Source organism: Anneissia japonica, unplaced genomic scaffold (assembly GCF_011630105.1).
Source record: "Anneissia japonica isolate Jap-2015-1 unplaced genomic scaffold, ASM1163010v1 scaffold2392_len1475705_cov187, whole genome shotgun sequence".
In the NCBI taxonomy this organism is placed as follows: Eukaryota; Metazoa; Echinodermata; class Crinoidea; order Comatulida; family Comatulidae; genus Anneissia; species Anneissia japonica.
In genome coordinates, this window is record NW_022751777.1 from 1,268,438 (window position 1) to 1,290,615 (window position 22,178).

The following is a 22,178-nucleotide window of genomic DNA, read 5'->3' on the forward strand; positions in this document are numbered from 1 at the left end:
AAGTCCAATGTACTTTCACTGCTATGTCATGATGTACTACATGATGACATAGTCTGAATTGTGCTGAAGAAATAACACCTTAATTTATTCAAAGGTAGTCTTGTAGTGCTGCATCTCTATTACCTTTAATATACCAAAAATAGAATTTGTTTCACATTTTATTTTTATTGCCATTTGATTGGTTCTACTTTATTTACTATTCACATGGAAATAAAAACCTCAAAATTTCAGTTTCACTCTTTGACATTTTTTACTACACTACATAATGTCCATTTAATACAGAGTACAGTTGTGTACTGGTAAAAGGCTTGGTGCTTTCGTGGTTTTTAGTTCGTTTATGATAATAATAATCTTACACATGCCTGTTGAATTAATCCGCAACTTGCTCCAAGACCAATTTGACTCATTTGTTTCAAATTTCAAAAATGTAAGCTGATTAATTTGTGGAATTTTCTCCAACATTTGCCTCTAGATACAGTATGAACAAGTTGAGATGCTTTTATTGAAGTACTGCAGCATACAGTATACTCGGCATGGTTTTGTAAATTCTGAAGTTGGCCACGTTTTAGGACGTTGTTGTGATGTAATGTTGATTTAATATCCTCTGTAATACATGCAGTATGACGTCTGTGGTGCTGCAAACCCATTAATTCAGCCATTACACCAACACACTTCAATCCCATTTGTAGCGAATTGCATCAATAACGGCTGTTGAGTCAAGATACTTTATTATTGTAATTTTACATTTTTACACTATTCACTTATAGCAGTATACATGTATTGATTGACTTTAATTTGCTATACTAGAAAAGATCATCTTTTTAATTGTATAATAATTGGTTATATTTGTATATGATAATAATAATTTATTCAAGGTACAGTATTGTCTAATTTTGGACTGGCTATTAATCAATAATTCAATTGTAACATGCTACAGTATTATGTACATTTCTAAGTGATTGACATTATCAAAATAGATGTACAGTAGTAACTGTCTGTATATGTGGCAAAGACAAGCCAAACCAGTCACTCGTTGCAAATCCTGTTTTGGAGATAATGGCCAAAACATGCTGGAATGTCAAAATTTTTGAAATTTATTTTATTTCAATAAACTAACCTTTATTACATATCTGTATATCATGCTGTACTGTTTTCCTCATTTTTAATGTTAAAACAAAAATTTTTAACGATTTGGTGATGGTTTCTGCCTAAGAAATGCCTGAAATCGTAAACTTTGAAGGCTGATTTCTCAAATATTGTTCGTTAATCAGCTGAACATGTTGAAACTCTTGTAACTTCATAACTAAATGTCAAATTTAAATTATTCTTTTACCATTTTATAGCTCTCATTTTACTTTTTAACCCTGTATTAATATAAATCAATATTTGCGACTAGTGACTGGTTTGGCTTGTCTTTGACAGATATACAGTAGTAACCTATTAAAAAGATAGCTACAACTGAATCTACAAAAAGACTATTCTTGTACTTATTTCCCTCCAACTACCTAGTGGCTGAATATTCTTTATTCTGTCTTGCCGTTTGATATTATTTATTTATTATCAATATACTGTAGCACAAAAAATACTGGGATATGTTCAAGAAAAATGTAGTTGTTTGGCTAACAATCCATGTAACGAATACATTTTAATCCTTCTACACTATGTGTCTGTATCACAGATATCCGCTATCTTTGTGAAAGCTGCTTATATTTCCAATAAGTAATATAGTAAGCATGAGTTGATGATAATTCTGCATTACAGTAGTTCAAGAAAGCTTAAATTCATGCTATTTTTCCTACATAGTCAGCTGTTTTATTAATTGTTTTTGGTCAAAATGTACATTTGAGCTACAATTATACATTATTGATAGGTTTGTTCGTAGAAGATTTCATTGTTAATGGGTAAGCCAGGTCTACGGAACAGTATTCGTGGAAAGGAGGGGGTGTCAGTACTCTTTCAGCTATATTTTTAAATATATAAATCAAGAATAATCCAATTTCGGATTTTAGCGTGTCATTTGGGACCCTGGATACGTTGTCGCTAAATTCTCTAAAGGGCAAAAGGAATAAAGCCTTTGTTCGCAAAATCTTGGTATTGAACTATTGATTTTGGAATTTAAGGTAAAGTTCTTAAGTCAAGCACACACTGCAATGACGGTCATCAGCCATCGAGATTCCACATGATGATGCACGCAACAGGTCAGGCTTCCACTGACTATTAGCTGGCAGCATCGCATCATCAAGCACTCAGAGAGCAGAGATGGAGTCGTCGGCCTCCTTAGTGTGCATGCCACCTTTAGATCTTTTGCATCAGATGACTAAACCATGCTACGTCACTGCCTGTACAGTAGCATACCGTCTTATATTCATCCTCTAATAGAATCCACAGGATCCATCCATTTTGTAGCAATGGTGGTATTTTTAGATTTGTAATGAAGGTTGGGTATGTTTATTTTAACCTCATTGGTTTAACTGTTATTTTATAATAGGACCTGTATATCAAGGCATGTTCATTTATTGTACTGTAGGTTATATATTTGTTTCTGGTGGAATGGGGTTATGATGTTTTCACTATATCGATAGTAGGTTTGTTGCTGCATACATACTAATACCCTGTAGATCAAATGTATCTGTACTTCTCTCATAGCGTACAGTATACAAAGCTTGGTGGGTGGTTCTCATTTTGGCTGTTTTATGTATTGCCTGTCTCAATCTAACAATATGGCTTACACTATGACTCACTATGTTATGAATATGAAAGTAATCAGCTGGTAGGCAGTAGTAGCAAACTACCCATTGTTAATTCCAATATCGTAATTGATTTTCAGTTATCATTACATAGGCTTGATCTATCAATGCAGTTGATATGCTTTGAAGTGAAGCTGTAATTATCACCACTTTGCCTTTGTTGTTCTGTTTGTTTTCCGATATTTAGTATTTATGTTTTGAGTATCAAATAAATTAGTAGTACATGCCCAATTGTTCATAATATTATTGCAAATTAATTGTTTTGTTACTGTATTTCACGGACATGATATTCATCGCTAATTTGTAGGTCATCTACAAGTTACAGCAGTAGCAGTTCTATCTAGTATTATTGCAGACTGGACTGACTTATCTATTTTAATGTCAGAAAAGATATAAATGAAAAATATATAAAAGTAAGTCCTATCTACCATGATTTTGTAATACTGTAATCTTGTGGTAAATATTATTCCCATCATATGAATTAAAACCCCATTTTATTTATTTTACTTGAAGGCATACAAGTTTAGCTTCTCATCAGCATAAAATTCTATTTAACTATTTGCTTTTTAAGTATTAAAATTTATGTACTATCCAACAGTATAAAATGCTACAGTTAAATTCCATCCTTTGTTAATTGGCTCAAAATCTATAAGGAAGTGTAAGATACAACATCAACAATTGTAAAGATAATTGCTAAGACAAGTGCTTCATATTGTATCAGTCTCATTGAAGGACTTCTGGAAGTACAGTATACCAAGAAGCAAGGAAATTAAAATATTGCAAGAGATAAAGTTTAGAATGGTAAGGAATAGCCTTTGCTTAATCAAACACCAGCTAAAAACACTAAATAAACACCACAAAAAAGCAAACGAAAACAGAGGGCACTCAAAACATGCATGGATCAAGCAAGTGAACAAAGAGCCAAAAACACTGGAAAATCAATACAACGATTACAAAAGGAGACGATTAGAAAAGGATGGTAGATAATGCTCACAGTTTGAAAATTCCTGACAGGCCAAGGGAAGAAGAAACATAAATTTAAATTATCTATGATTCAGCATCACTGGCCTAATAACTTCTACAGTATGACAGTTCTGTACAACAGGTTTCTATAATCATACACTTTTCTTGATGCCATAAAAAAAGACAGTTGTATGTTTCAACAATATACTGTAGAGCAGCATTATATAAACGCAGTGATCCTTTCTAACGTTAGGTCTTTGGTTTACTTTTATCACTGAATTTATCACTGAAAAAAACAAAATCCATAACCAGTGACATTCATTAACCAGAGTTAACATCTTCCAAGCTAGCCATTGCAAAGTAGAAAAAAAGTTTTTTGTATTTATTCATGGTATGTTATACACAGAAGACCACCAAATGTAAAGAAAAATACTGTATTCATCATAAGGCCAACTGGAAAACAAATGAATGGATGTCTTTTGGAGAAACTACAGGTACAGTACAAAGATACCTCTTTTTTCCTCTTTATTTTTCTATGAAATTGGCCACCGGACACACACATTCATGCACTGTACGTACGCATTGACTAGGACTATTTTAAGCACATAGATACTGATTGTTCATGAGAAAATGAGTTTTTCAGAATGTTTTATGTTATTTTCTAACATCGGCCGCATTGCATGCACATAGGACCAGTGGTTGATACGACTTCCAAAAGAAGAGCTATGGAAGCAATTTAACCAGGTACCAAAAGTTACAATGGACCTTTACAGATCGGTGCACACACAGTGGCTATCACTGATTTTAAAACTGACTGAGAGTAGTATAGCTCAACTGGTACAAAAAAGAGCTGGCAGCCAAAAACAAAATGTAGAGGTAACAAGAAAAATGTTGATGTAGGATGTTGGAATGGCAAGCCTTTTGGCATAATGTGCTCAATATGGCGCTGATATGTTATATTATTAATTTTAATCATTGTTGTTCACTGAATAAATTCATTGCATCTTGTATCCTAACCTCCTAATACAGGTATATTAAAAATGCAATAAAATTTATTTAAATACAAGCATCTTGTATCCTATCCTCTAAATACACATAAAATAAACATTATGATTTTAAACAGCAGATTTTTTTTCTTCTGTATGTCAAGCTAGATCTGTACTCAGTAAGTTATTCAAACTATCTCAGTTTACAAACGATATTTATCCACTTGAACAGTTTGAAGATCTCTACTTTTGTATAGTGTTTAAGCCAAACCTTTTCCATGGTCATCTGCATTGTTCAACAAAAATATTTGACCCTGACATCAATAGTCATCTCAAAAAACCAGGCAGAAATTGTAAAATTACCAAATAAAAAGTGCTGTAAAAATCGATACCAGAAACCTGATACTAAAAAGAGCTACTGTAATTAGAAGTTATTTCACTTAATTCCTCTTAAGTATAAAGTACATCTTTAGTAAGACCCACCCATGATTTTTTGGTAATTTTTATCCAAAATGTCCTAGCTGGCATATCCTTGAAACCAATGATATACTGTAAATTGCATTGAAAATTTGTATCAGATTGCTAGCTAGATAGGAGGCCTTATTTATATTACAGTACTACAGTGCATAGTCTTGGCCTATCTAGGCTTTTGCTTTGTTTTTTTTTTTAATCGTGAAAGTAAATCATTTTCTATGTTTATTTAGTAACTTAGGTTGAGATAAACAGTGTTGAAATTATGGAAATACTATTTAAGCCTACAGTTACATTCTGTTGTCATACAGTATGCCATTATTAGTAATACCCTATTCTCTGTTAGATCTTAACCAACCTTCCTTGGTGACAATGACGTCCTGCCCCCTATGATAAAAATATTGAGGGATGAAAAACTTGGGAACAGTTAATGCTGTACAGATTTTTAAAAATATTTTAAACTGGGGGAAAGGGTGGTTACACTCCTTTTTCTCCTAGCTTTTAAATATTAAAATATCTTTATCTTATTTATTTACTGTTCCAAAGTTTTCGTCAAATATGCTTTATGTATATCAACATTTTTTTTGCTCCAAAGCCTGACTGAAAAATTTGTACTCCAATTGGATTAAATTTATATTTATTTCCCCATGATTTATCCTGCTTGTCAATAAGATCTTAATCTCTATACTCTTAGTGCAAGATCTCTCAAATAATTACTTTATCAATAAACTTGTACTTTGCTCATTTGCATACCTCAATTCATGTTTACGTACTTGTTATTTTAAGGTTCATGATGAGTTTCACCATTGTTTAATGACAGACAGCCTGTGATACACTGCATTATGAACAATACAGTAGCACTCTGTTGCATTTTGCAGGCATTCTAAACCCTGTGTTGTTCTTAAAGACCTGCATTATTTTGGTAGCAGCTCGGACCCAATAGGATCAGTGTGGTACATAACAGTAGAAGTAATAACAGTATACCAAAAACCACCTGAGGGATATTTCATTTCTTCTGTTGGCGGCATTATATAATGATTTTGTGACTAATTTTGATTTGAGGATTTACCAAAAGCTTTTATTTTTATTGGATCAATATAATATTTACAGTAAGTAATATATGTACTTGGGTTATATATACAAAATTTGGGATTTTGATGGGTTGGATATATTCCCAAGCCAAAACATTAAAAAAAAAATCCTTCAAAATTAAAACATACTGCACTTGTTAATCAGTGTGTATCCATGTAAACTTGTGTGTGGAGAAAAAAATGTTGTTTATTATTTTATATTTAGAAAGAAACATAAAATGTTATGTTACGCTTTTATGTAAGCATCATTAAGAATGATGATCCTGATAATTCTTACGTAAATTTAGAATAAAATTGTCAATCTTTGGAGTGACATTCATACCTTTACTGTATTTGTACTTTCTCAGTGCATGTTCTAAAAGTTTTTTAATGTTGGGCTAGAGATTTATGTAGCGTTAATAAATGCCCTAGAATAATTGTATAGGAGAACGAACAAATGAAGAGCGAACAAATTCTTTTTCATTCATTTATTTATTTATTTTTATTTATTTATTCAGTATAAAGCAATCAAAATTCAACAAAAGTTGAAAACTCCTTGAGTTTGAATACAAAGATGCCAACCATACAGATATCCTGGATGGGATTGTCGCCAACGTGGGACAACTAAGACATCCAAAAATCACACCATTATCATCATATAACTCTTTGTTTCCTATCTGTGGATGTTTACATTTTCAATAAAGTATGGTAGGATGAATTTGAACATGCTTAGCTCCTTGCATTAAAACCCACATTATTTTTAGTTCAGTTAAAGGTCAAAAATTTTAATGTTGAGTTCAAGCTTGAATATAAAAATAATAAAATCCTTGGCCCCTATGTATGTTTGAAATATGAAATACTGTTGAGCCTTTCTTTTAGCCTTGACTTCATTGATTGGTTTCATTGTTGAGTCCACATTGTCTTCAGTGGTTACATTTCTATTACAGTAGTATTCCTTGTTATATTAAGTTTTCCTGTATTCATATCTATAATATTTTTATACACACATTCATAAGCAACCAACATTCATTGATAATGGATTGTCAAGTAATCCCTTTGCTTCTAGATTGTCAGTACCCACCTCAGCCCACCATTGCTGAGGTAAGAGAATTATGGATTATGACACCTCTTTAGACTTAAATATGAATATAATTTTCTTCATTTAAAAAATAGTTTTGACAAATTTACCCATCTTTGTTCGGTATTGCTGTTTTTTATCCTGCTGATATCTTACTTAACTGTATTCGCTTGTTAATGTAAGGACCACAAAATAAGGTTTCTTTTTTACCTTTTTTTTTTGGATCATCCTTAGTATCATGTCCTTGTCTTCCCTGTCTGTTTGCTTTGTATTTTGTGTATGTAATGGTACTGAATAAAATCAATCAATAAATATTATTACAGTATTATTTTATTTATTATTTAAATGCTCTTGGTATGCAGTAATCAGATCATTATGAACCTCGGATTGCTGATTCCAGACATACATAATTACTGTACTTATTTCAAAATTAGACAAGGCGCATTAGGGTGATTAAATTGTCTGTGTTTACAGTCAATTAAACGTTTTAAATTATCCATTATCATAAACTCATTTAAACTGTAAGATCCATAATGCGGCATATGATAATCTTATTAACCTGATTATTCTTAGTCTGCTTGTGTTCAGTGGCTGTAGTTAGACCGAACTTAGATCTTCAATCTGTGGTACCATATGTTGTGAAGTCCATTGTACAGTAGCCATATACTGTACTACAATACAGGAAAACTAACTTCAGTTCCACTACTGTATATCCATGTGCTGCTGTGTGTAATAGACTGTCACTTATGAATATTTGTTTTCCTTTTTTGTTTTTTAAAGCAAAAAGAAATATCAGAAAATTAGGAAAATATGCTTCTATTTTTCTTTTTCACATTTAAAAACACATTTTTGTCACTCTTTACTTTTTTTTTACTTACATTTTATCTCCCACTCATCCATCTAACTGCAAAATGTGTTTTTACTATAGGCTTCATTGTTGCTACAATATTTTCTGAATTTCACCTGTTGTCTAGTCTCTGGCAGTTGTTTATGATAATACTAGATAGAGGCTTACATGCTATTTCCTTACTAACCCTATATGATAAGTTGGAGGATGATAATACAGTACTTTAGGTATGATAAATTTGTTGGCATAAAATCAGTTTCTCAAGCCATCAGTTATGGATGGTTTCTCTACCATAAGTGACAACCTAATTATTGTTATTCATTGCAACATGTCAGTCGCTGATGAACCCATTACTTAAATCAAACTATACCAAGTTTTTCAAAAGGGAACAGCGTATAGGATTGAACCCTGTACCAGTAAGGATTTCCAGTGTTCAGCAAACACAGTGGTTACCATCCAAAGTGAGTGCTGCTCTCCATAAATGTGTTGTATTGAAACTTTTTAACTGCAGTACAGTATATGAATGTAGCAGCAGTTTGGCGCAGCGGTTGAGGTTCGGACTTTCAATCGTAAGGTGGGGTTTCGAGTCTCCGCTGAGCAGATTCGCTTGTGTCCTTGGGCAAGGCACTTTAGCTATATTGCTTAAGTCCACCCAGCTGTATCAATGGGTCTCATCTCATCCGCTTCACACTACAGAAACTGGGGATAAACTCCTATAAAGCCCTATAAGCCCCAGTGGATTCAGTTAGTAGTAGTTAGTATATGAATGCTTTGTTTCGTTTTATATTTTTGGAATTTCATGTGTTTACAGTTAGTTAGATCTAAAGGCAGACCTTGTTTATTTTCACTATACATGTCAACCAGTATTTGTTTACTTGCACTTGGTCCTTTACTGTGTATTTCCCTTAAACAGTATATCCTGTTCCGTGACTACCATAAAGGTCCGTTATCAATTACCATTGTTGTACTTGAGTAATCAAGTATCTTAATTATTTATACTGATAATATTTAAGTGTTGGGATTGAATTTCCCTGATCTGCATTTTAATATTCTTTAATCCTAAATTTGCTTCTGTACCAATAGTTTTTAATGTGACCCATTATTAATTATAATAATTATGTGATTATTATCAATTTATTGCATCCTTATAATGTTTTTTTTAATTAAAAGTACTGTAGCTATCTTGAAAGATTACATTCAATTGATCCAGTTGTAGTTGAGGAGGCATTGTACAATGTCTTTGATGTAAAGTATTGTGTAAAATATTGGCATTCTGTATGTTTGTAGGTAATGGAGAAAACATATAATACACCAATGAGCATTGCCTGGCAAGCTATTCTAGCGACAAAATACTTTCAATGTTGGCTGAATTAATGTGTTTGATTCAGTTTTGCAAGAATGAGGTGCCGAGATGGTGTTCTTTTTTCACAAAATGCTCGCCAAGGCAATTTGTTATAAGCCTCAATTACATATCATACTGACTGAGAATCGGTACTATGCGGTATGTGATGTATTTCAACATTGGCTACGTGATGTTTTACCACAAGTCTTCTTTTTTTATTAGCCAGCATACTGTAAATAGATGATTCAGCTCTATTTTAATCGCCCATCAATCCTCTTACAGTAATCCATAAAAAAAACGTGAAACAAAACATTTCATTTCTAGTGGTTTTCTTAAGTACATTCTTAACGTAACTAGAATTTGGAAGTAATGATAATGGTTTTATGACTTCCAAATATGCATCATTTAAAGGTACTGTACTTAACTTAAGAAAAAAATAATTAAACTGATATAAAATAAAAGAAAGTTAAACAAAAATGATTATACATACAGAACAAACCTACCATACTGTTTTACCAACGTGCTATAATGTGAGTAATCTAATACCCTATTCTAACTAGACTTTGCATTGCGACCGTTTGCGATGTAATCAGTGGTAAACAGTTGTAATCCAATTTGTTCGCAACCATTCGTAAACTTCAAGACCATTCAGACACCTTTTTACTTTGATACTTTACATCAATAGCAACGATATAGGTCATCTTGTTTTGTCTAACCTCAGCCAATCAGTGTGATCGAATTCCGTGGTAATCGGGAGTAATAAAGATTGTAACACCCAATCGCAATGGGTAACAATTGCAAAATCGATTACTTATCGACTACTGTTGGTGAGCTTTCAGACACGATTTTACTTTGCGATTGGGTGTCGCAACTGCTAAAACGAATCGCAATGCGAAGCTAGTCTGAATGGGGTATTAGCCGGATAATGATTTTGGCAACTTTAAAACTATGTGTCATATCATCACACACAAAAGTTAGTAGATGAGAAATAACAATGAATAAATGAATGTGTTGAAAGAAAGTGAAGTAACTAGAAATAAATTTGTTCCTTAATTACAGTAGCACCTAAATGCAGAAACTTCTAATTTTGTCAAAATTATCCTGGACTGAAATTTTTTTTTATTAAACCCCTAATTTTTAAAACAAAACCGTGTTTGATTGTCGCCAAATAGTGAAGATTTTTTATTTATGTAGGTTGAATGGTAATATGGTTGAGTAAATAAATAAATAAATACATAAATTCCCCTTCCCTATCCATTCTGTTCTTGGTTCCCAGAATATAAACCACTTAATAAAAATAGTCTTGATCATTATGTACTTCTGGTTCTGGTAACTTGTACTTTATACTAAGACAAATATATACCCTGTTTTAGCCAACTGTTTTTTATCACTTTATTTATTAGCTCACACAGGACCACCAAATTACTGGTGTTGATAAGTAACTTCCCCGGAAGTTGTGACACATACATTGTGGTCACAAAGAATTCCTGAGTAGGTAGTGTAATTCTTATGATTGTTCATTCAATTGGTAACGTCCTCTGAATAGGTATGAAACTGGTCAGGTGTGTAGTTTTTCTGTTATATCTCTTTCAATTTAATTATTATTATGCTAATTAGTGGGTAGTCTAGGATTGGTTAAGGCATGTGCTATTGCGTCGTAATTGTCTTTTTGTTGTGATTTGTTTAGTTTGAAATCAGCACTTACTTTTCTGTCTTAATGAAGCATTCATCCATGGAACATCTAAGTTCATGTAAAGGCATGTTTTGATTGGTCCAGCAAGGATTTTTAAGTGTGCTTTTGAACACATTCTTGCCAACAATACCACAGTAGACTTACGGTAAAGCTGAACAATAAAATAGGGTGAAAAGAACTCAACCAACCTTTAAAATATAAGCAGTTTATTTTCCAATTGAGTTGCGGCAACAATAGCAAGTTTCTTTTCACCCTTGTTATTGGTGGAATGAAATTAGATGCGGACCAAGCATGCATGAGTTGCTCTGATTGGATTCTTCTACATCTGATGAAAGGAATGCCAACGAGCAGGTGGGATGAAAAAGACCTTTACATTTACTTTAGCCTGAATGGGTTGAGCATCTTAGGAACTACTGTATTAAGCAGCAACAGTTACTAACATCTGCAACATTATTTTAGAACACCTGTCTTTTCTTCAGGCAAGGGTACTGGAATACTCACCATTATTTATTGTATAGTTGTCATTGGATACAGTACAGTGAGAAATTCCACTGTTCAGTTTTGGATTTACTTACATTTCTTCTACTTGAAACTAAACAGGCATTTCTAGAAATCAACTGTTTGTGTATGGAAATAAATGTTTGCATTTTTATCACCAGTTTTGTTCTTGAAATAGTTTTTTTGTAGTAGCGAGCAGCATATTACCAGTGCCATGATTAAGCCTGACAATTCAACCTTCTGATACTGTTTCTTGGGAATCTATATTCGTGACAACTGTCAACTTTGGTTTTGAACTTATTAACACATTGACAGGAGGAGATAATAATAAGGTTTGATTACTGCTACTGTATGTTTGGAAATATTTCTGCTGGTGGGTTTTTCGAAACTGAGACATATTAGAAAAACCTCTTGTTTGGATTATTTTTTCTTGCAGATTTAAGTAAGTTTCTGAAGTATTATATTTTATTGGTTTCTCTCTAATGTCATATGATATTGTCTCTAATGTCTGTGATATTATCTATCATGAATACAATTGGTACTAAAGATTTACATCATGAAGTGTATTATATATTTTTCTGTACAGTATATTATTAGTTCGTAACATACTGTAAAAGTGCAGGTAAATTTGTTTCATTTTAGTCCCAAAATATCTTTTATTACTGTATTCCCAAAATTTCATTTCATTTTAAAACATGGTAATGCTATCAGGAATTTCATGATAAAATGTCATGAAATTAGGGAGTACAGATGGCCAACGCATTTTCTGTAATGGTGCCACAGCATTGTATAGTATTATAGTGCACTTATAGTGAGGGTACCTACAATATTTGCATATAAATAGGCCTATAATCTCAGAAACATTTTCACAGATTAAATTTTTTTTATTATCTATTAATGTACTTTTTAAAAAATTATTATAAAACTAATGTTCCGTATATCTTTTTGTTTGTTTTTGCTTTCAGAGACCAGAGATATATTTATTTCATGTATTTTTCCTTAAATCAGTGGAGAAACTTTGTACAGCAATTTAGTTTACTTTTGTTAATCGTTTCTCTGATTTTCGGTCAGTTGTTATATTCTTGTTTGTAATGTGTGAAATATTAATAAAGTAATTTTTTTGTTGATATTTTGTTTTTCACAGATTGATGATTAGGGAGTTTTAGCAAACTTACGAAAATGATAACGAATACGGTTAAATCATGAAATTTTTAGAAAACTTTTCCCCACAGTAGCATTTGTGACAACGTAGGCTATTCATGTCTTTTGCATGAATCAAGGATCATATGAAGCTCGTACAGCACATTATCGAGACTGTTTTCGGCACAAATGACGATAATGATAATGCCTCATGTTGCTTTTATTTGTTCAAAATTTTTGTACATTATAAATGAGGTATTCGTTATTGTTTTCGTAGTTAAATGGGCTTCTAGTAAGGCTCCTGTTGAAAGTGACTATGAATTAATAAACAGTCATCCATTTTCATTAAATATTTTCAATTTATTTTGAAAAGAGTATTTCAGAAAAAAATTGATGATTCAGTCAGTGGCTGTCAACTGAAATATGGTGTGCAATATTCTTTATTATGGGCCTACACACAAACTCTAGAATGGATCAAACCTCTGTTCTCTAGAAACAGTCAAATACTTTCATAATCATGGAATAATATTAAGTGCATTACTCCATTGTGAATACTGTTTTTTAATCCACATAAAATATCAGTTTTGAAGTGTTCCAATCAAAAGTCAAGACGAAACCCTTTGATTATAAATTACTTGGTAAACACTAGCAGCTGGTTAAATAGTTCATTTGAAGTGATTTTTATATCGTCTGAGATCAATCATATGGCGAGAACAAAGAACACCATTGCACTTTCTCAGTGTTCATTTGTTGTTAATCATGATTGTACTTAATACAGTCACAAATTTTTCTTCGATACTGTACTCTTATGGTTTCATTCATTATATTTTATTATGATTGTATTTAATTAAAACTTGTAACAAATTATTCTTTGATCACCCCTTGTTACTTCCTAAGTTATGCCACTGGTGATTGTCAACTAGGAATTATTTATGGACAACTGTTGCTTGAAAGTTGAACTATATTTTGAAGTTGTGAACTTCCTTCCAAGACCTGTAAATTATATCCCAAATTAATCATATGAACTTGATAAGAATTTGAAAAATGTACATCACATCATATAATATGAGATGACAATATTTTTTAAATTCTTTTGTTGCTGTTACCAACACATTGGGAATTATCTTGCATAAAGTTATGATACGGTAATTAATATGTGATACTGATTCATAGAAATACATAAATATTTTGTTTAATTTAATTTTCAATAGGCCTGTGAAGTGTAAACTCTGCAGTTTCACTCAAATTTGAGGAATGTTTTTTTCTACAGATTTTGTTTAATGACTACTGTAAGTGTTGAAATTTATCAAGATATAAGCTCTCATTGACAAAGTCAGGGACATTGTGGAGGATGCTATGGAGGTGGGGGTGGAGAGGGGCGAGTGTTGAGTGAGGGGAAGCTAGCTGGGAAAATGATGTTGTATGAGTCTGATTTCTAACCGGTGCTACTGTAATAATTAGCAAATTTCAAGTTTTTAGGTTTCCTGGAAAAGGGGGTGCGACTCTTTCCTTGGGTGAATGTACCATATTTCTTGTTGGACCACACAATACACAATGCACTTTTTATCTAAAAAGTGTGCGAGTATCATATCATTGATAAATATCATATTCTTCATGAGTGCTAGGCTACTCATTTATTATCGCACATTTGTATTTTATCATAATAATATTCTTCACTTTAAGCATTCAAAAAAGAAATACATATTACTAAAGGAAATCCTATCTTACAGTAAAACTTGTTGAATTGTAATCCTGTCTTAAGATTGACATGCTGTAATCCCTTACAATTTTAAATAATTTATAATTTTCTAACCTCTCCAACTTAGTGACGTCAACTCCTAATTTGTGACATGCTGGCGGAAAATAATACTTACCAGTCCCCAAGGTTCAAAACCATAGGAGGATGTACCAGTAATAGTTTGTCTTATAAACTTGACATTTAAGAATGCACATGTATTTACCATAAAAATTTTTTTTGTTTTTGTTTTTTTTTTGGTATAATTAAATGTTAGATTTTTTTTTTATGAATCACATTTTTTTTTTAATGAATTCCAAGCACAGTAAATATTCGTCTCCAGAATGATCTATTAATCTAATTTTACTTTACAATATTTACATTGGCTTCATTAAATATTCCTTTTATTATAAATGTATACAGTGTTGCTCGCCCATATTTTTTCTTTTCCAGTCTGCCTCACCCATGATGAGTCACTCAATATTAGTAGATATTTATTATATGAGACCTAGAATAATTTTGTTTATGTGGTCTCGTGTCTTTTCAGATTTATTTATCTTGTTTTTTTAATTTAAAAATTGATTATGATTCTTATATTATTTTAGATCTTTTATATTGTTATTATTATTATTATTTAATGTATTTGTTTCCTATGTTTAAGTGTCGTTGTTTAAGTGCCCTTTACTTCAGCAATACACAATATGAGAGCTGGCCTAAGTAACAAATAATGATGGTATGTGTCTAGTGTATACTTGGGTTTATCTCAAATTCTGTCCGTAAGTTTTAGAGATATGCCACCTAAATCTCATAAAAAAAATTTTATCATTTATTTTAAAATAACCAAATAAAGTGAAGTGCATAATTTATGTATTTTTAAAGTTATTTATTTTCAACTGAAAATTTAAAAAACTTGGAAAATTATTCCTTCAATTAACATTTACATAATACCATTCCAAAAAAAACCCAAAATTCTAACAGTACTGTATACTCAATGTATACCCTCAAATTTCTGAATGCAAATAAGTATTTTAGTCTTAGAAACTGACGACATACTGTACTCTGAGAGATTATGAATAGATACAATCATGTTTTATTAATAGCGCCCTCTATACACATGGAATTAAAAAAGATAGTCTGTAGTAGTGTAGAATGAAGTGATAATCTCTTTTTTTGTGACAAAATAGTTTCATTCATTGATGGTCTATTGAATTCTTTCTTCAGCTTGTTAACTACTATGATAACAAAAAATCAGGTAAAATAAAGATAAACATTGACATGTCTATTTTTTTTAAAATGCATATTTCAATTAAAACAAAATGTCTTTTTGCCTCCTCCTGTACACTTTTGTTACCTCTTTTTTAACTTCCACAAGGCAAAACACTCACAAATAACCCTGTGAAAATGCTATCATCCCCTGTAAGCTATAGGTATCCATGTGCGTGACGAAGGCTTGCATACAAATTCTATTTAAAATTACTAGTGGAGAAAAAGTGTCCCTATTGTCTTAATAAAAAAAAAAAGGAAAAAAGAAACAGTATAAGAAACAAACTATATATAAATATGTGTCCTTGTATAGAGTTTGGCCTTTGAATTATATTTAACAATGGTCCACAGTACCCAAAATAAATAATCACCACATAAAAGCTTTAAATCATAATGTAAAAACATAAATTGATCAAAAAAAAAAAACACCAGCTATTGTTTGCCAAAATTTCAAGCCCAATGGAGTTGCACTGTGTAAAATTGTTCTACTCATTAGCATAATATATCCCCATCTGCATTGTCATAGTGTTCATTTATGTAGATCTTTTAACCCAGAAATGTTTATTTGCATATTTTGCCATTGATAAATGGCATAATGTTATCAAACTGACTTTAGAAGGGATTTTATGAACGAGTCAGTGACATTCAGTTGTGTTACTGTAATTCCTATATTATTAATATCAGTTTGCTGCTTAGATCTTCGCTATTAATATTGAACTTTATAGTGTACAGTATATTAGAAGTTGAATAGCCTTAGGTTACGTTCTGTACAATTCGGAAGTAACGGATAACAAAGAAGATGGACAATTTATGCTAATTCACAGGAAACAAAAGAAATGAAATATGTTTATTTCAGGACTATTAAATATGCTAGCATTATGTTGAATTCCTGACTGCTTTTGTGTTTCTACTGGTTAGACGGTTACTGTACTGGTTTTCCATGAAAAAAAAACAAATGAAATAAATCAATTCTTATTGCTTTCTGATAAAGAACTATACTGATAATGTCAGAACTATTAATATTAAATATATAATGGGCACATTATGCATGGAAAATAGCTATTATTTTGATTGTGGATAGTGCCTTAGAATACAAAACCACCATTACCATAATTGGTCAACAAATAGAAATTTAAATATTATGAACTGTATTTAATAGATTACTTTAATTGAAGAATAAAAGAGAAAGCAACTTTCATAATGATATTAATAAGTACAGGTAATCAAATAATTAATAATGATACAGTAATAATAATATTGTTTTGAATTGTGTATTTTACTGACTTTTGTTAAATTTAATTAAATGTACCATGTGACATTGTGAGTTAATAATAAATCAGATGAAAACATCTCGATTGTTAATACTGTGGATTATAGTTGGCAATTGTCATTGTTGCCATCATATATTTTCAAATTTTCTCTAATTCACTGGATATGGATATTGTCACATGGAGCATAATTCGAATGCCCTAGATTTCTTTCATGACTTTGTTAAACAGATCAATACTGAGAATTATATCATTAGTTTTTTCTTTGATTTTTGTAGTTATTTATTGAAAGGCATCTGTGATTGAATTAGTTAAATAGGGCAAATTGAATAAAGAAGATTGATGATAATTATGTTGGTCGCTCATATAAACACAACACAATTGTTGTAGTAATCTTTGCAGTGGCTTAATGATCATGTCAGTATTCAAACCAAAATACCTGTAATTTATTTATTATAATCTCTGTTAAAATAGCTTGAAATCTTTGTGAGAGTGAAGCTACAGTATTAGTGGTTACAATGACTACCTTTTAATCCATAGTCTGTGGTTCATTCCTAGTCAAAAATGATTTTTTCTTATGAAATCTTATGTACTTCTCTCGTGACACATACAGTCTTGAAGCTCGGCAGAATCTGTGGTGTGTCTAGTAGGAGAGGAGATACTGTAGGATGCAGATTTACCGTTAGAGCTCATCCCTCCTGAAAAAAATTTAGCCTAAGTGGAAATGCATACCAAAGTTTCAACTCGAAAAACTTCATCACCATTTCCCAGCTAGCACCCTTCCCCCACCCTCAAATTTTCAAATTTCCCATCAGTCTCTCTTGTCTATACTCTAGATATGCCACTTGGTATCATTAATGGATAATAGATCACTAGATTATGGCTGGATTGGTCATGTATGGGTTCTTTTTTTTTTTCAATACCATGTTTCGAACAGATCATTTCTGTGAAAAGATTAAAAATACTGTAGGCTCCCAGTGGGATTGTCTACTGCTTGATATATATATATATATTTTTTTTTTGGCTGCTTTAACTCATAACCCATTCACACTCTGTGTGTTGTCAATTCACATGAATATCTGTACAATACAAGTAATACCAATACCATGTTTCGAACAGATCATTTATGTGAAAAGATTAAAAATACTGTAGGCTCCCAGTGGGATTGTATACTGCTTGATATATATATATATATATTTTTGGCTGCTTTAACTCATAACCCATTCACACTCTCTGTGTTGTCAATTCACATGAATATCTGTACAATACAAGTAAGAGATTTGTTGACTTTTTCATTCTAGGGCAGGTCTACACATGGCATCTTACTTTATTTCGTAGGCTTACTTTTGGAAGACTGTTCATTTCTATCTATAGCAGGGATGGGCATAAAAATTGGTCAGAGGGCCAAAGTTAATGTGTGGGCCGCACCCAAACTTTGATGTTTCCAGTGTGCTTTCAAAAACCTCCAAGCACAGCATTTACACTACTTTATTCTCAGTTTCAACATTACTTTTTACACATGATCGGTATCCGGCCGTAAAAAAGAAGGTGTTTTCTAGCCAACGTTGCTGGTGGGCCGCACATATAGGGGTTTTTAATTTATTTTCACGGGCCGCAAAAAAATCACTGTCGGGCCACACTTTGCCCACCTGTGATCCATAGCTTATGACACATCCCATCATTCCTGCGACCGGATTTACTCTTACAACTTAGAGGAGAGATGATAGCAAAGTATCTATTCAGGCAGTAGCATAGAAACCATATAAATGTCCTTGTTTTACAAACCCTATAAACCCATTTTAGAATCAATCTTGTTTTAGTGTGAGAAAATTTGTAATTCACATGATACTAAAAGAAGAGATCTTTAACCAGCTGATTGGATACTGTAAAACATGAAAAAAAAATAAAAATAAAAATTATTGTATCATATACTGTATGCTTCTCATTTCTTGATTGCTTTCTTAAATCTCGTGTAAGGGTAAACCAGAATCAGGACAATGAACTTGCCATTAACTACTGTGATAGTGAATTTACAGTATATGATTGGAGGGTTCTCAGAAATCGGATTTTTCAAATTAGAATCTGTCCACATATTGACCATATAAAATGGCTATGAATTCCCAAGTGATCTGAATCGCATAGTCCCGAATGCCCGAAACCTAAATCAATTTCTGTGATGCGCTCTTAATCGAATAATCATTTAGAAGCATTTATGGAATACAAATAATGGAGATAATTTTCTAATGTTTTTAGAAAAATGTACGTAGAAGATGGTGGAATCTCCAAAATTATATGTTTATAGTCCATAAGGTACTACAGTATTATTTCATTGTTAACACTTGATAATGCTTCGTTTCTAAGCAATTACTATAGTACAGTACCTGTCAAACAGTCACTATGGTTGACTGCATTTACAGCAAACCCACAGTTTCCATGGCTGTTTTTTAACTCAATACAATGTTGTAAAAAAAAAGTTGATAAAGCTATTTAAACTATGGCTTAGAATAATGTGGGCAGCCACTGTATCGACCACTTTGCCAGCATTGCTCAGTAACGAAGGGGTGTCACATGGTGACATCGTGACATAATTCCAAATAGAAACAGATTACCAGCCAATTATCTATGCAACATGAAATGCGAATGTTACTATTATTATTTGATAGAAATAGAGATAATTTTGTTTGTTTTCTTTATTATAATGATTCTAATAAATACCTGGTTTTATACTAAATAATTTTTGAGTCTGACCTAATTGAAATGAAATTAGAATCAGGTTTGTTGAACTATTACTTGGATTTACAGATGCATACAAATTCCTTGTTGTTGGTAAACCACAAGAACCTAGTACTGTATCCTTAATGACAGTTCATTATGTTTAAAAATATATATTTGGTAATTTTCTAAGATATCAGGATGCATGGAAATTTATTTAACCATGGAGGAATTCCTCAATGGTTTAACTTACAAGGAAATAATATGGAAGGGTTTGCTTTGGCTTTTTGCCAGTCATAAGTCTGTAAATGCCATGTACCAAAAATTTTTCCAAAATTATTTTTGTTTTTACACAACTGTAATACAGTAATTGGTTTAGATTCTAGGATGTATGGAAATTCTTAAATGTGTACTGAAAAGGGGCTACTGAAAAATCCAAAATAAGTAATAGCCACAGGGAAAAGTGTATCTAACAAGATCGTAAATTAATATTATAATGTAAATAAAGTAACTGCATAAAAAGATGAGTAGGCCTACTGTACAGGAAACCAATAAAATACAAATCACGGATAGATGAAAAATTTAGTTGTTATCAGTCTATATTCCAATATGTCAATCAAGTTATGTTTCTGTGGTGATGTTTTTCTAAGGCCGCATCAAATTTCAGTTCAAATATTAGTTTACATACAACAACCTCCTGTTCATTATTTGTTTGTTCATTGCTTCATTTTTTTTTATTGACAATCATCTCCATGCGACCTTTTTTTATATTTGAATTGTGCTGATGGTATGACTGCTGAATTAATGTAAATGTTAATGTTTTCTTAATAAAAACAAGTTTTGTAATCTTCTTATATATCCTGTGTTGTGCCAGGGGATTTCTCCTAAATTAATGACATTTTCATGTTCTTATTAGGTGAGATTTTTACTTCGATTTGCGAGCCTACCACCAATAATTCTTGTGCTATCATTTTGGTCTACTTTAAAGAAATTTACATCTATTTTAAATTAAATTTTTGGTGTGTTAAGACATTTACTGTACATTCCTCTTACACTCTGTCAAAGTTTGTTAAAAGTAACTTGCTATATTCTATCCTAGATTCAAAATCCTATCTTTTTTAATACTTCTTGAGTCTTGCAAAAAGTCTCAACTCATTAATAAAGGCCTGACCTCAGTAAAGTACTACCTTGGGGATGAAGGCTGAGTATGCTTTCTATTATACTGCAGTTGTTAATGATCCCAATATGATGATGTGTGTTTTTTTTTTCATTTTTGGGAAAGCAGTTTAATTGTTACCATATTTGGGAGTTTATGTAGAAAAAAAGATGCTGAAGAAATGTACTGTATTGAATTTGCAAGATATAAAGTCTAATTTTTATGTTATATTAAGGCAAGTACTGTTTAATTCATAGAATAATTACTATGCATTGAATCAGCCAATGGTTGGCTGTGTAAAATAAGTAGACAGCTTGTTGTACTGAAGCGATGATAGCCTATGTGTGCGACCTAGTCTAAATGCTAGGCTATTAACATTTACTGTCATCCAGAAAAGGACTGACCAGGAAAATATTGCCCCATGCTGCTTTACTTTGGGCTGATTGTAGGCTTAGCCCACTGATGGTAAAAATCATAGGTCAAATGTTTAGCTTGCTGTGGTATAGAGTACAACATGGATGGATGATTCTGTCAGAGATACGCAACCTGGGAAGATTCTCCATCTTGTCACTTTATCTATGACAAGGATCCTACTGTGTTAAGTACTTTTTATATCCAAGACTATCCTCTTGTTGTGTGGATATAGTTTTACAATTTTTTGTCGGTACTTAGATTGAGACATTTTTAACATCCATGTTTATTGAGATCTAGCTTGTTAAACATCGGTTAAAATGCGCAACGGAGTATACAAATTGCTGTATCTTATGATCGCGATGCAATACCGATGCTAGCGAATGTAATTATTGTCTTTCTACCTGCCTGTACCATCAACTGATAATACACCTGTGATATTCATTCTCAGTCTGGTGAAATCTGCAGCTAGCTGCTGTTTTCAGTCTTGGCCTTTCTCTGGCGTAAGGTAAACATTTCAACATGGTTTCTACATGTTTTTGTACATCAGTGAGTTTCCATATTTCATTTGATAGATTTATTGACATTTGTCATAATTCTGTCAGTGTTTATTGTGTCACTTCATTTTTTTTTTTTTTTTAATGTTCAGTAAGTTTATTAACATGGATGAAATTTTATTTATTTTATGTGGATTTTATACCAAAATGATTATTCTAGGGCAATATGTGCATGGTATGGTAAATAAATTGTTTTGAATGACACTTTGCTTTTACAGTACATTTTAAAAATGTGATTAAT

At 31.9% G+C, this 22,178-nt stretch overlaps 1 protein-coding gene across 14 annotated transcripts in view; it reads left to right on the forward strand.

The window, feature by feature from the left end:
- The window catches only part of LOC117121819 (rap guanine nucleotide exchange factor 6-like), a 91,540-nt gene that overhangs the window by 9,896 nt on the left and 59,466 nt on the right, over positions 1 to 22,178 (forward strand). The window contains exon 1 of one of the 14 annotated variants that reach the window (XM_033267131.1): positions 4,160 to 4,204. The exons of 10 other annotated variants lie outside the window; for them this stretch is intronic. In XM_033267131.1, the coding sequence (XP_033123022.1) occupies positions 4,175 to 4,204 (30 nt within the window). In that variant the 5' untranslated portion in view covers positions 4,160 to 4,174. Of the gene's footprint in view, positions 1 to 4,159; positions 4,205 to 6,257; positions 6,277 to 11,551; positions 12,138 to 21,348; positions 21,889 to 22,178 lie in introns of those variants that run through there. 3 more of the 14 variants (XM_033267138.1, XM_033267136.1, XM_033267137.1) reach the window with 3 other exon arrangements.